This window comes from Amblyomma americanum, chromosome 2, assembly GCF_052857255.1.
Source record: "Amblyomma americanum isolate KBUSLIRL-KWMA chromosome 2, ASM5285725v1, whole genome shotgun sequence".
In the NCBI taxonomy this organism is placed as follows: Eukaryota; Metazoa; Arthropoda; class Arachnida; order Ixodida; family Ixodidae; genus Amblyomma; species Amblyomma americanum.
In genome coordinates this window covers 105,176,819-105,189,853 of record NC_135498.1, presented here as the reverse complement: position 1 = coordinate 105,189,853, position 13,035 = coordinate 105,176,819, and the positions used below count along the sequence as shown (strand labels likewise).

At 57.0% G+C, this 13,035-nt stretch overlaps 1 protein-coding gene across 2 annotated transcripts in view; it reads right to left on the bottom strand.

Annotated features, from left to right (window-relative positions):
* Atg1 (serine/threonine-protein kinase unc-51-like protein Atg1) overlaps positions 1–13,035 on the bottom strand; it is a 139,076-nt gene that overhangs the window by 69,482 nt on the left and 56,559 nt on the right. For both annotated transcript variants that reach the window (XM_077655073.1, XM_077655074.1), the window contains exons 3-4: positions 10,847–10,897; positions 10,106–10,138 (exon numbers count right to left, since the gene is read on the bottom strand). In XM_077655073.1, the coding sequence (XP_077511199.1) occupies positions 10,106–10,138; positions 10,847–10,897 (84 nt within the window). The remainder of the gene's footprint in view (positions 1–10,105; positions 10,139–10,846; positions 10,898–13,035) is intronic.

Here is a 13,035-nt window from a genome sequence, read left to right as displayed (position 1 = left end):
AAAAAACCGTACGAAGCGCGAGCACCCCGCGCGTCGCCCCGGGCAACAGCGGAGCTCGCACCGCGCGCCACAGGGAAGCCCCGCCAGCTTCGAATGCCGACCGCGGCGCACGTGTGCGGGAATTCCGCCAGGTGAGGCAACATCGGAGGACGACCGAGCAGCCACGTCAGAGTTCATCAAAATGTCGTTTGCGCATTGCTCTCTTCCCAATGCCCACTTGGAACAGGAACGGGAAGGGGGCAGTTTTGAAAGCGCCAGAATTGAGACTAGGGCCGCCGTAACTTAGCAGCTGATGCGACGTCCGTCGGAATCCGGGCGTCCGCCGGCGACCAGCGCATCGCACTTTCCATTCGGCCGAAATTCCGCGAGTGGACCTGCGCTCGCTTCGGGTATCTCTACATAAATAGCACTGGCACAAGGCTTGCGCACACACCTCTCAATTTGAGGTTGCGCTGTATCCGGCGGACATCCCAACGGTGCCGGCGAAGAAATCGACTCCGAACACTCGCTGCTATTCGGACTGTATACGTGCAACAGCCATTTGTGGCACGGTGCTAGCTTCGAGCAGTACCGCAGCTAGGCTCCACCGAGAGGAGAGGCGGCCAAGTTGGCGACCTCCATGCTGCAGCATAGCAACGGGGCTGCGGCACTGCAGCAGCCGTGCACGCGCGTCGCATGCTCTGCAGCAGCGAGCGTTCTCGCCGAGCCCTCCTCCCTCCCTCTCTCTCGAGACTGCCCTCGCCGTCCAGGCAGCCCGCCAGCTGGCGAGGCGCCGACACGCAGTCTGGCCGGTGGCGTCACGTGACCAGCCTTTTTTTCCTGCTCCCGCCGACCTTGGGCCGACAGGCGTTCATCGCCTCGCGCTCGGCGCGTCGACGCGCACACGATCCGCGGGCGCCCACGCAAATCGCACACGTGCGCAGCGGCGGTTACGCGACGCCATGCGGCGCGCATCCCAGCCGCGGCGCAGATACTACTTTGCACTCCGGCCTGCGCTACATCTCCGAGCCGAGTGACGCGCGCGCACGGAGACGCACGAGGCACGAAGAACACGAAAAGAGCCCGGTCTCAATCAATGTACAGCGCGCGATTCCGAGGTCACGGCCACGGTTCGCGACACTTTACTTTGTACGGAGAATCCAAGTGAGGACACGGGCTCTTCCGGCCCCTGACATGGCCGAGATGTCGGCCGAGGCTTCTCACCAGCTAGATGAAAGTTAAGAACAACCCGTGTTATTCTCACTCTAAACACGAATGTGGGAGCAAAAAGGGAGTAAGCTGTGATCTAGCGAAAGGAGTGCGCCAGAGGGCGTTCACTGCCTTTTTGCTGATTTCTGTCTAGAGTGATGGACAACGGAAGGGAGCATAGGTGCCGATTGAACTGCCGGTTGTTCCCCTCGTGCGAATTACTACGCTTGCGTGGCCGGCAACTCGACTCGAAGGAATGCTCACGCGCTACCGCGAACACGGAATCATGCTTCCAGGGAAAGCGGCATTCCACAAGTCGGCAATCGCCGCACCGGAATCGGAGGCGACAAGCGAGCCGGTATATGACCCCTCGCATGCCACGAACCGACGACCCCTGTGTCAGACACACCAGAGGCGCGGAGCAGCTTCCCTCGTCTCGGCGTTGGCAGGCTGCCCGGAATTGTCACCAGAGGCGCGTCCCCTTAGGAGTGAGTATCACGTGCACAGCCACTTAGTATCAAAAGGCTACACGCGAAACTAAATGAACGGGAAAGGGAACAGACTGCAGCCAGAGATATGACAACCGTACCCCGGCTCTCGTGGATCACATGCGCCACTACGCAACATCAAAAGCCGCATGAACAAGATTGTCACAAGTGGGGCGGCAGATAGGGAGCGAAAGATTACTCAACTGCATGCATGCGGGCAACACATATCTCTGCTCAGTGCCGGGTCACCGGCCACCGCTCTGCAGATGACGAAACAGCGGCCGTCGCTTACGACGAGGGCGTCCAAATTCCACTCCCCTGCACAAGTGGCACGGAAAGCCATGCCGACAGCCTACGTTGTATACGTTACAGTGCACGTTACGCGACCCCGCTGCGAAATCCCCTCACATATGTTCTTGTAGCTACCGTTAGCTTCCAAACGGGCACAGGACTAGGCACACACACAAGCGCTTCGTCCACAGTGCCTGTGATTCTTCCCACCCTGTCCCCGTTCACAAGCTAATGTTGCTCTGACTTAAGATGATAACCGACCAGCCCCAGAGCTACCTCTTTTTCACTTGAACTCGAAACGATGGGCGCGCGCAGACGACTTGGCTTCCTGCGCAAAGCAGCCGACCAAACGCCCATCGTCTGCAGCGAGAACAAGACCGAACGAGACACGAAACGCGTTACGACGCGTGGCCACGCACAAAGCCAGCGGAGAGATTCAATCTCGACGAAGGGGTCCGCCAACGGAGCAATTAACCGGATGACGGCTTGAAAGGAGGCACGGACTGACGAGTCGACGTACGCTTCAAGCGCCCGGGTTGTCGCCAAGAGCAGGGCCATCAAAAGAGCAGCGAACGAGAACGCCGAGACGCATTAAAACGAGACAAGGATCGGACGACGGGTGGAGGGGGATTCTGGGTATTCCGTCGTGGACTGAAAAAGAGACGTGGCGAGGACGGCGCCAACGAAAACAGCGGCGGCTGCCGACGAGATGTGGCAGCAGCGGTGGGAGGGAGGGCATGGCACGCCTGATGCTCTCTCGTCCTTGCGTTGGGAATGCATGCATGCATGGCCACGGACGCGTGAAGAGCGCCTTTGTGCGCGCGCCAGTCCACGCCGGACGTCGCTCTCTCCGCGCGTCGAGGCATGCATATATATATATATATATATATATATATATATATATATATATATATATATATATATATATATATATATATATATATATATATATATATATATATGGGGAACCGTGAGGGAAAAACCCGGGAGTCTCGGTAGTGAGCACACGAACGGCAGCCCGCTTGATTCGCCAAAAAGGAACGCCGCGGAGTAGTTGGTCACTGTCGTCCTCTCTTTTCGTCAGGCATTCGTTCCCAACCTATATTGACAACTGGTCACATTTTGTTGCCGCGCTAAAACCATGGTGCTAAAACGTATGCGCCTGAAGCGATAGCCGGACGGCAAGCTCTCGCCGAGAACGATTAAAGATTTGGAAGACGTGCGGCAAAACCGCCAGGAGCTCACACCCGGATGGAGTACGTCTCCAGTTGTATATTCTAGTAAGGCATGTAACTACTACTCACTGGCACCCACCTCGGGTGCCTGCGCTTGGGTGCATGCCAATGAGCAATTACTCCCTTATTACGAATCTACTGCACCGTGGGGAGATTCCCCCTAAACATTCGATCAGTTACATACTGCCTGACATTGTGCCTGCAGTGAACGCCACACTAGTAGCCTTATGCGCCAGACGCACGGGCAGCGCTGATGAAGGTTTAAGGCAACTGCGGTCATCTCCAAAAGCGCTACACACGCTCAAGCCATTACTTCGCCATTATAGCACGCCACAAGAAAGCTAAAACCTCTCCGTCGAAGGTTGCAGAGCGTTGGGCTATTCCCCGGGGCGGATATGTGGAGTCCCGCCGTCCAGACTTCCAACTGTGCCGATCAGCACCGCTGCAGTGGACGAACGAGCACCGGAAGCGGGCGACTGCGAACAAATCGCGAGGGTCTCGCGACGTGCACACACACAACTCTCCGCTCTTTGAAAGCGGACGAACGGCCCCGGTTATCGCCAGGTTAACCAGTTGAGCGCTGCCGAACAAAACCTCAACCAGCGGCGACGACGGAACCGAAACCATAACGGCGAGACGGCCTGCGGGGCGCGCTCGCCACCGTCGCGAGCGGACATTACGCTGTTGCCAGGCCGCGGCGAAAGCGCGCGACTGCGAGCGACGCCCGCACAAGGAACCGCTCGCTCGCGCCGGCAGCCAGTCACTGCATGCGGCTCGCAGTTCGCTACAGTTCAAGCAAAACGGAAGAGGAAAGGGAAACGAGCGCCTCTCGCGACGGCGAATCGCTGCAGCACGCTAGTTGCTGCAGTCGAACGCAATGCACACCGCCGTAGGCGCACTTGCAAGGAAAGGAGCGCGTCTCAGAAAGCAACGGCGGCCAATAGAAAAAGGAAATCCCAACGGGGAGGCGTAGGAGAAAAAAAAAGAGAATGGAAAAACAAGGACCAGATAACACATGTCGGTCAGCGATACGCAGCCGCGCTTCGTGTGGCAAGGGACACGCGCCGACGAGGCCCGGTGACAAAGGGAAAGGAGGGCCTCCGACAACGAGCAGTTGCGTATAGCAGCACATTCGACGCCAGGTAGCAGCGGCGGCGCAACAAACGACGATCTGAATGCACGTCCGGGGAACCAGCGCCGTACAGAACGCGAACGGAAGCGGTCCCGAGTTCTCCGCTGCCTATCACACACACACAAGCATGCGGGGCCCCGGAGACTGTCGATGCGCAGGTGCGTTTTCGCAAGGCAGACGAGAGCGACGACGGCGCTATCTGGTCACGACCAATGCGAGAGCGTCGTCTCCTCCCACTCCGAGGGACACACGTCGGGATAGCGTCGAGAGCGATACGCAGCGCTCTCTTTACAACGCGACCGAGTTCGCGCTGTATCGGCGAACGTCGTCGCATTCGCCTCTGCCACAGTGGCACGCAGTTTCAGACTGAAAACACGTGGGCAGCGGCCGTCGGAAGCACGCACCGACTGCTTACCGCGCAATAGGCCGGCGGTCCAGTCTTTTCCCCTCGAGGCCCGTTATGCCGCGTTCAAGGAGGGGGGCCGAGTTTCGTAAGCCGTCCCCGAGTACACAAGAGCCACGCGTATTACATAGCTGCACGTGGCATCGTGCCCGGGCGCTCTCCATGGCCACGGCGGTGCACGAGCGTGTTATGCGTACTGGACTCGCCAAAGTCGGCGCCAGCGGCCAGAGGAGCTGCTGCTGCGCAGGACTCGCTCGCGCTGACTCGCACAGTTCAAGCACATATACAGCGGTCGTTTTCGAGCGGCGCTATTCCGAAGAGCAATCTCGCGTTTTGTGGACGAAAGGGCTTCTTCCCGTAACGCCAGCGTCAGGAGTCTCGCAACTGCCGGTTCAAACTTGCGCCTCAACCTTCCATCGTCGACTGCGTGCGCTGATGACTGCACACAAGGACACGCGCTAATCCTCCAACAACCCAACGCACGCGTGACGAATACCGCAGCTACGATAAGCAGGCGGAAAATGCCGGCACTTCACAAGCGCGGAGCTTACGGTGCCTATCTATGCGTCTGCACACGCGTTTGCGTAATACACGCCAAGCAGCCTGAACACCGGGCTCTCCAAACCAGCTTTCCCACGCGTTCGTTCCTCTACGAAGGCGGCTGTCGCAGAACACCGAGGTTAAAGCCAGAGGCTCGTGGCGCACCTACCATCGCAGAATTACGCATACGCGCGGAGAGCGAGTAACTAACTCGGTTAGGAAAGCAGGCCGCTGCACCCGTACACCGACATAAGAAGGAAACCCTGGCGGGGCGCAGAGAGTGAAAGGGCGGCCGGGAGTGCCTAGCCCCGGTAACCTGAAGCAACCAGTCAGAGCGCCCAAACCTAGGCAGCTTACGAAGCCGAGTCTAACAGAGAGCATTAAGTGCTGACTGTACAATGCTTTCGACAGCCGCTGTATAACTCAATACACTCAGTCCCCAGCACTTCCTTCACGCTATCACATGGCGACAGCGTGTTTATCTTACCAGCACAGCGAACGAAACGTACAACCATGCCGAGGCGGAAACTGCTGGGCTTGCCTGCGAGAACAATATCGTTCGAAAGTGACGAAGGACAAGGTTTGCTCCTCGTAGCGGAAACGCGGAAAACCTGCCGAGTCGAAAGCTCGCGGAACGCTTATTCCTGTCGGCTCAGGCAACCACAACAGAGCCGCCGAGTGTTCCCCACAAGCCGGAAAGAAAACAGATCGTGACGAAATTTCCTGTCAACATGCGGGGGGCCTCTCTTTGCGCGTGGGAGAAAGGCTGCTGCCATGCCACGACCCAGTATCTGCTCAAACACCGCGCCCTCCAGCGGGGTGTGCAACGTAACGTTTCCGCAAACGGCCCGTTTAGTAGGCTCAAACTAGAACTAAGCAAACCTACAGAGAGGCAGCGAGGGAGAGTGAGAGAACCGAAACAAAACCGAGAAGCGCCCCGCACTTTTTCGAAAATCTTCCGCGAAACCAAATATTTAAAGATTCGTTCAGAAAGGCAGCGCGCTAGAACATCGCCAGCAGTCCTTCCAGCAGTTTCGATCGCGTCGCGCAGGTGCGCCCGATGGGGGCAAGGACGGCCGCTCGTGGGACGAAGCCAGCCGGATCGGCAATTCCGCTTACGTGCGCTAACCACACTAGGACGCATTGGCGCGCACTCGCGCAAGGTGACCCCTCCGACTGCGGCGGCGTGTTTATGGACACAGCTCTGGCCGGGCCCGAAGCGGATGATGAGAGGAGGCAGGTTCTGCCGAGACTTCCCCGAGTGAGTCAGACACAACGCATTATCCGCGGAGAGGCGAACGGCGGGCAGGTCTGCGACTATGCAAATGGCGACGTCCCCGCCTCGAGAGCATCATTTTCCTGGTGCAGGCCGCCCAGCCATCATAGTCGCCGTACATCCGCGTTTTGTCGGCCGAGAGGCACGCGAAAAAGAGATTACGACATGCGCCTCCATCGGCAGCGAAGTGCGGACGCGCAAGAAAACAGGAACAATCGCCGCGGCCGTAATGGACTGCACCATGCAAGGTGTCCCGCCACTAGTTGAGAGAGAGAGGGGGATGCAGAGAAGACGAGGCACAACGTGGTGCGTTGACGGCTCCGCATCAGTGTCGACTCTCTCGAGGTTCGTCAAAGTGGAACGGAGTCTGAGTGCACCGACGCTTCATCGAGCATTTCATTTGCACCGAAATGCGACTGCCGCGGTTTGCATGCAGTTGGGATGCCGAGAACTCGCGCTCAAGTGCGGGAGAACAAAGAGCCAAGCTAGGATGGACCACCACGGGGAGAGAAGGGGGGGGGGGGGGAGGAGGACACGGCACTGGTACAGCCAAAACCGGAAGGATAGGGTACATAGTAGCAATTCCACCGCATGAGAATAGGCCGCGACGCGCTCCGCCAAGTTTCACTAAATAACACGATGCGCGCGAAAAATCGCGCCTCGACCGATAACTGGGCCCAACACAAAGGGGTAGAAACGAAAACAATGCAGGCAGCGCTTCGTTTTTGTTTTTCACCTTCCGACTCGCGCAAAGAATACGGCGTAACAATAGCTGAGCGCACCACATTTACTTGCCCGCATTTGAAGTAAACAAAGAACCGCACAGTGCCCAAGAGACAAAAAACACAAAAATGACGAACTATACCCAGACCGCGCACACGCATGTTATTAGATAAACCAGGTCAGTCGTCAGATCGCACAGATCACTTGGCCACGGCTCCGAGCACAGGACGCAACAGCGAACGGGCACGCAAATGATGGTGCGCAGCCATAGCGGTCGATTCATCCGGCCCACTTCCCACGCGACTGGCAGCTTTTCCGACAAACCTGGACAGAAGGGGGGGACCCTTGTCTGGAGATAAGCCCGCGGACTCGAGATGGCGCCCAAAGAACGCCGCGCTCGATTCCGCCAGTCAGCCGAAAGAAGAATGCCCGCAGGCTGGCTTTTGCTTGCTCTCTCGACTCACTCGGGGGTGATTCAAGGCCGAACGCGTTTCTGCAGACCGCGGCCCCATTATCGCCGCTAACGAGGCAGAGCGAGGCCGGACAGCGAAGCCCGACCGGAAGAGAAGGGAGGGGGTCACAGTTCCACCGACACGACGCGGGATTAGGGCCGCGGATTATGAAGCCGCCGCATGGCGCAGGGCTGCGGTGCGTCGTTGGGAGGCAGCGATCGATTAATTGAAGCCCTGCACGGGCAGCCGATGTGTCCCATAGTGGGCGCGCGTAACTGGCTCAGGCTGATGCCGGCGCTGTTGTGGTCCCGGCGCGAAGAACTACCCGGCTGGCAGCCGCGGTAGAGCAGCTCGGCCCCTCAGGCTTATTCCGACGGGCCACTGCTATCTGCCGCTGATGGGGGCAGCCATCTTGGGCTGCTGGCGCGCAGATTAATGCATAAACGCGCGCTGTTTTTCAAGTCCGATTGCTAGCTCACATGCAGGTCTGAAACCCATTACTGATGTTAACAAATTTTTCCCGCAAAATATGTCGAAATAGTAAAGACGCTCAGGAGGAAAGCGAACGGCACACACATACACGACCTCCAAAAGGCTGCCTGCGACTTCCCGACACGTGACGCAGCCCCCGGTTGCCGCGTGGAGGAGATGGGGGGGGGGGGGGGGGGGGCTGTGTCATCCCGACGCCGGTCCAGCGACGTCGATCGTTACACGCGCCGCTACTGACGAGGCAAGGTAACCCGAGCCTCGGAGGGAGACCGTCCCAGCCAGGCGCTAATCACGTCAATTCACGGTACTCCGCGACTCATTATATCGGCGGTGGCCATTTCGGTGAGCGCCCGCGCCACAACAACGGCCCGAAGTAAGACGGGCGTCTTCAAATTACCCCTTGGCAACTCGAGCACCGCAGCGCTGTCCGAAGTGCTCAGCCCGGTTAGGAGCACCGATAAACACGGGAGAGAGAAAAATAAAATAAGAAAGTGGCCACACGAGCCGTGAACTTGGCGAAATCTCTCGCGCAGCTTCGGAGCCCACGGACCGCTACAGCAGTGCGAAGTCTCGGCAAAGGGCGGGTGGCAGCGCAGTAGCCTCGCCTGGAAGTGGGCTTCACCGGAAACGAGAGAGGTGAACATGGAAAGCATACTTCCGGCCGTGCGGCTGGGCTGCTCCGGTGCCGCCGCGTCGTCGGCGCGCACAATTTACTCGCCCCGCTCCGGTGACCACACGATGGCATTCTTGAAACCAAGTGCGTGAATGAGCACCTTCCCTTCGAAAAAGTTCCATGCACGCGATATAGCCGTCGAATGAGCACTCCACTTAAGTGCCTTACTACATTATATGCGTGCTCGCGCAACACACCCAAGTGCTCAGGCCACTCAATAAAAGATTTAAAAAAAAAAAACCCGGTCGCAGTCAAACGAAAGTATCGTTGTATCATAACCCGCAATTCAAGTGGCGAGCATGGCGCCCAATCTGGGCCACTTTCTTTTCTGCCTTCTTGTGCACCGTGTTAGCGCAATGCGTTTAGCCGAGCCCCTTCCTCAGAAAATAAGGACTGACCACTCGGTGCCGACACAGGTGATCAGCAACACACAGCCATCGGAGTGGACCGACCGTAGCGCAAAAAAAGCTGCGCTAGATAAGAAGAGCAAAGAGAGTCCAGGAAATGGCGGTTCCCCCGCGATGATCTTATCTCCCAGCGCACGGTTTCCGAGCAACACATGCGGCACCTTCCAGGAGAGCCTCGTTCGGGGCGGCAGAGATAAAGCGCCCTAACGACCGGCATCGTCAGCTGTGTTCACACGTGCGGAACAGTTCGTTACACGCGTCGTAGTGCCACACGAGGCAGACAAGGGAGCAGTGAACACAGGACAAACACGGCTCAGTGGCTTTAGTCGTCTACGGATCCAACGCCACGAGGAGCCCGCCGTAAACTATCCGCCACGGCAAAAGGTACACCTACCTGAGGCGACGCTCAACCAAGAACGTGGTAGCGGCGCGAACACTCGCACTGCTTTATATGGGAGGCTCCACCAGTTCGGCGAAGACTCTCCCATCAGGCACCAAACTGCGCTAAGCATGTCTAAGGCCGCGCCCGCGCGCCATTTCGCGCAGCGTTTAGGTCGTGGAGCAGAGTACACCAGCTACCAGAGGTTTGCGGAACGCAATATTGTCGAAAATTAAAAGCTTAATTTTTTACGCCATGTGTGCGCGTAAACTGGCACGACTATACGCACCCTAAATTCGAGTGTGTGCATTGCACAAAATTTTCTTCAGCAGAGTCAAGTGCCATAAGCTTACAGCTGCATACGGGTGTGCGATGACTGAGCGACGATAGCGGGGATTTATGAGCACGGATGGAAATGATTCCACTCACCTCCATGACGAGATGAACATGGTGGGCGGTTTCCTAAAGTGCAAACGGAGGGAGAGTGGAGGGGGAGAAAACAGAAGAATAAAGCATCTTAAGGATCATGATCACTGCACACACTGTGTATGAAGCATCAGAAAGGGAAAAACACTATTCGCGAATAGAATCGATGCTGGCAATTTCCCTTCCATTTCCTATAGGGCGCGACACGTTAGCGCACCCAGCTTCCCCAGAAAGAAAAAGAACGAGAAAAAAATGGAACAATATTTATTAATGCAAACACTGTCTCTCCGCTGACACAGAGACAAAAATAAAAATGAAAGCGGTAATAAGCTGCGGAGTCTATTCTCCTATCCCCAGTTGTCGAGTACCGCCCATGGTGCGACATGACTGCCATTCGCGGCAACGGGGTTACAAAACGCGCCGTAACTCAGAACACGTATAAAGAGAGAAGAAAGAAAAAAATAATGAAAAGTAAGAAAGAGCTTTCCAGGGGCCGGTAAAAACCGAATCGACTTTCAGCAGTGCTCTCCCGGCGGGCCATAAATCTTGCGAGGCCGCCCACGCGTCGCGCGCCTAACGCCGCAAAGCAGCCCGGCACACCGACGTAGCTGGCGCTAGCGGCCACAGCAGGAACGCGATAATAGCACCAGCAGGACGCCACGCACAGTGAGCCGGCAAAAGATTTTTTTTCAGTTTGCCGGGCATAAACAGCGGGAAGGTCGGGAACAGAGAGAGAGAGCCCACCTGGCAGTCGAGCAGGGCGACCACGTTTTCGTGATGCAGCGAGGACAGGTCCTGTGGGAGGGGAGAGAAGAGAGCACGTTTAAATCCCTGCCAGCCACGCACAAAAGGCACGGCGAGCAGAGCGGCGCCCACCCAGCAGCAGCTCCGCTGTCGGCCATGCGCCGCCATGCACATCACACGCTGCGGTGCATCGCCTACACGCCGCGAACAAAAAGAGGATGGCCGACATCTAGACACGCGTGAGTGCGGTATAGTGTAGCACAGGGTGTTCATACGGCAGAGAACGCGTGCATTCGAAACCCCGCCCTCTTACCGCGTGCGTACAAACAATTTGGGGTAGCCCCTGTGGGGTTCGTGACCGGAATGCATGCAGCAGGTGAGCGCGCTCGCGTGCGCTTTTATGTATATGTATACGCACCCGCCGATCGCCACAACTGACAACCGCGGAGAACGCGACCCCGCGCGTGATACACATCTCGCGACCTTCGCCGTTCCCCCTCTGCCCCTTCGGAGGAGGTGCAAACAAACCGAGACGCACCCACTACCCCGTAAAACGACTGCGCAGAGATAGGGCACACACACGTACACTCGGCTTTGTACGTGCACTCGCACATTTATTTTGTATATAAAGTCCAGATAGCCTCTGCGACCTCTTTTATGCCTTCAATCCTGCTTCTTCGTTTCCTCGTCCTGTGCATACACTTCTCTTCATGCTCGTCCACTTGTAGGTCTCCACCCTGGTCAGGCGTTAGGCAGTGAACCCCCCCTCCCTAGCTGCTTTTCCTTTTCGTCAGACCACAACGTGCCCCACTAGGCGCCCCAACAAAACTCCGCCCTCACGCCTGGAAGGTCGCGACCGAGGCCCCGAGACAACGGCACTGGGCCCCTCGAGAAACGAGATTGCTCGTACGGATATGCGCTAGGCACACGGCGGTATACTTTGGAATCTTCATCCAGACGCGCCGGGGCCGCCACAACACCCTCGCACGAAACCGCCACAGAGAAGAATAAACGCACCAAAGCGAGCAAGTTCGGGCAGCCACGCCAGACAGACGCAGCTCTCGGACTTTTCGAAAAGACGAGGGCACACGGTGCTCAATTCCAAGTCATCCCAGCACCGGAAATGAGACGCGAAGTGGGCTGCGCCTGCGGACGGCTTGGAAGAGGTTGGGACTGGAGGACTGCTGGTCGCGGAGAAAGCGGCAGCTCAAATAACCTACGCACTCTCTGTCACACTTCTCGGTGCACGCCATTGGGTCGGCGTAGACAGCTTTAGCATGGGACCAGCTCTCTTCGTTGGTGGCCAACCTACAACTTCCGACACAGACCTGGGGAGCACGAAATATGATGATGGATGGATTTTTATGGCGAAAGGGCATCTATGGCCAAAGAGCTCCATGGCACAAGGTATTTTCAAATTCTCAAGGCTGGCTCGAAGACCCATTTTCCAAGCATTCCACCCTAACTAAGCCGAGCACCAGACCAGGGGAAAGCTTGTACCCATTGTATCACCGGTGGGTACCCGGCGGCACTGGGGATCGAACCCCGCACCTCCCGCGTGCGAGACGGATGCTCAACCACTTGGCCACCGCTGCGGTACTGGAGCACGAAAGAGGTTCACCACACGGATCGTCCTCCTCAGCCCTGACAACCTACTTCTAGCTTTCCCAACAGGATGGAGTAATTAATTCTGTGGCGAAAGAAACACACCCATTCATTTTCACTGCGTCAGAAGTAGGTGTGTCTGTGTGTGTACCACCACCCTCCCACCCACCTCAACCTACCAGTAGCATCCTGCGGCGGGTGCGCCACCAGACACCAGCCCGTAAAAATACACGTCTCCCACCTGTGAGTTCCCCCCCCCCCCCCCCCACGCCTCACTCCCTCACCTGCATCCTCACAACCCATCTCGATGCTCCACAAGTGTACACCTCTGAAAAAGCGACGGCGAAATGCAATTCAAGGACGCAGGCGATCAACGTAAAAGCTAAAAGTGCAGCCACCGACTACTATAGTTGGATACAACTTAAAAAAAAAACAGCAGTTGTTAACACTGGGCCACGATCGGCGGCATTCTGTATTACTGCGCTAGCCAGTAACAAAGGTAAAGGAGATCATCTTTTTAATGTCCGACTTTATTAAACAAGTCAGGCATCAATATTCTAGAACTTAACTTTTTTCGCGTGATT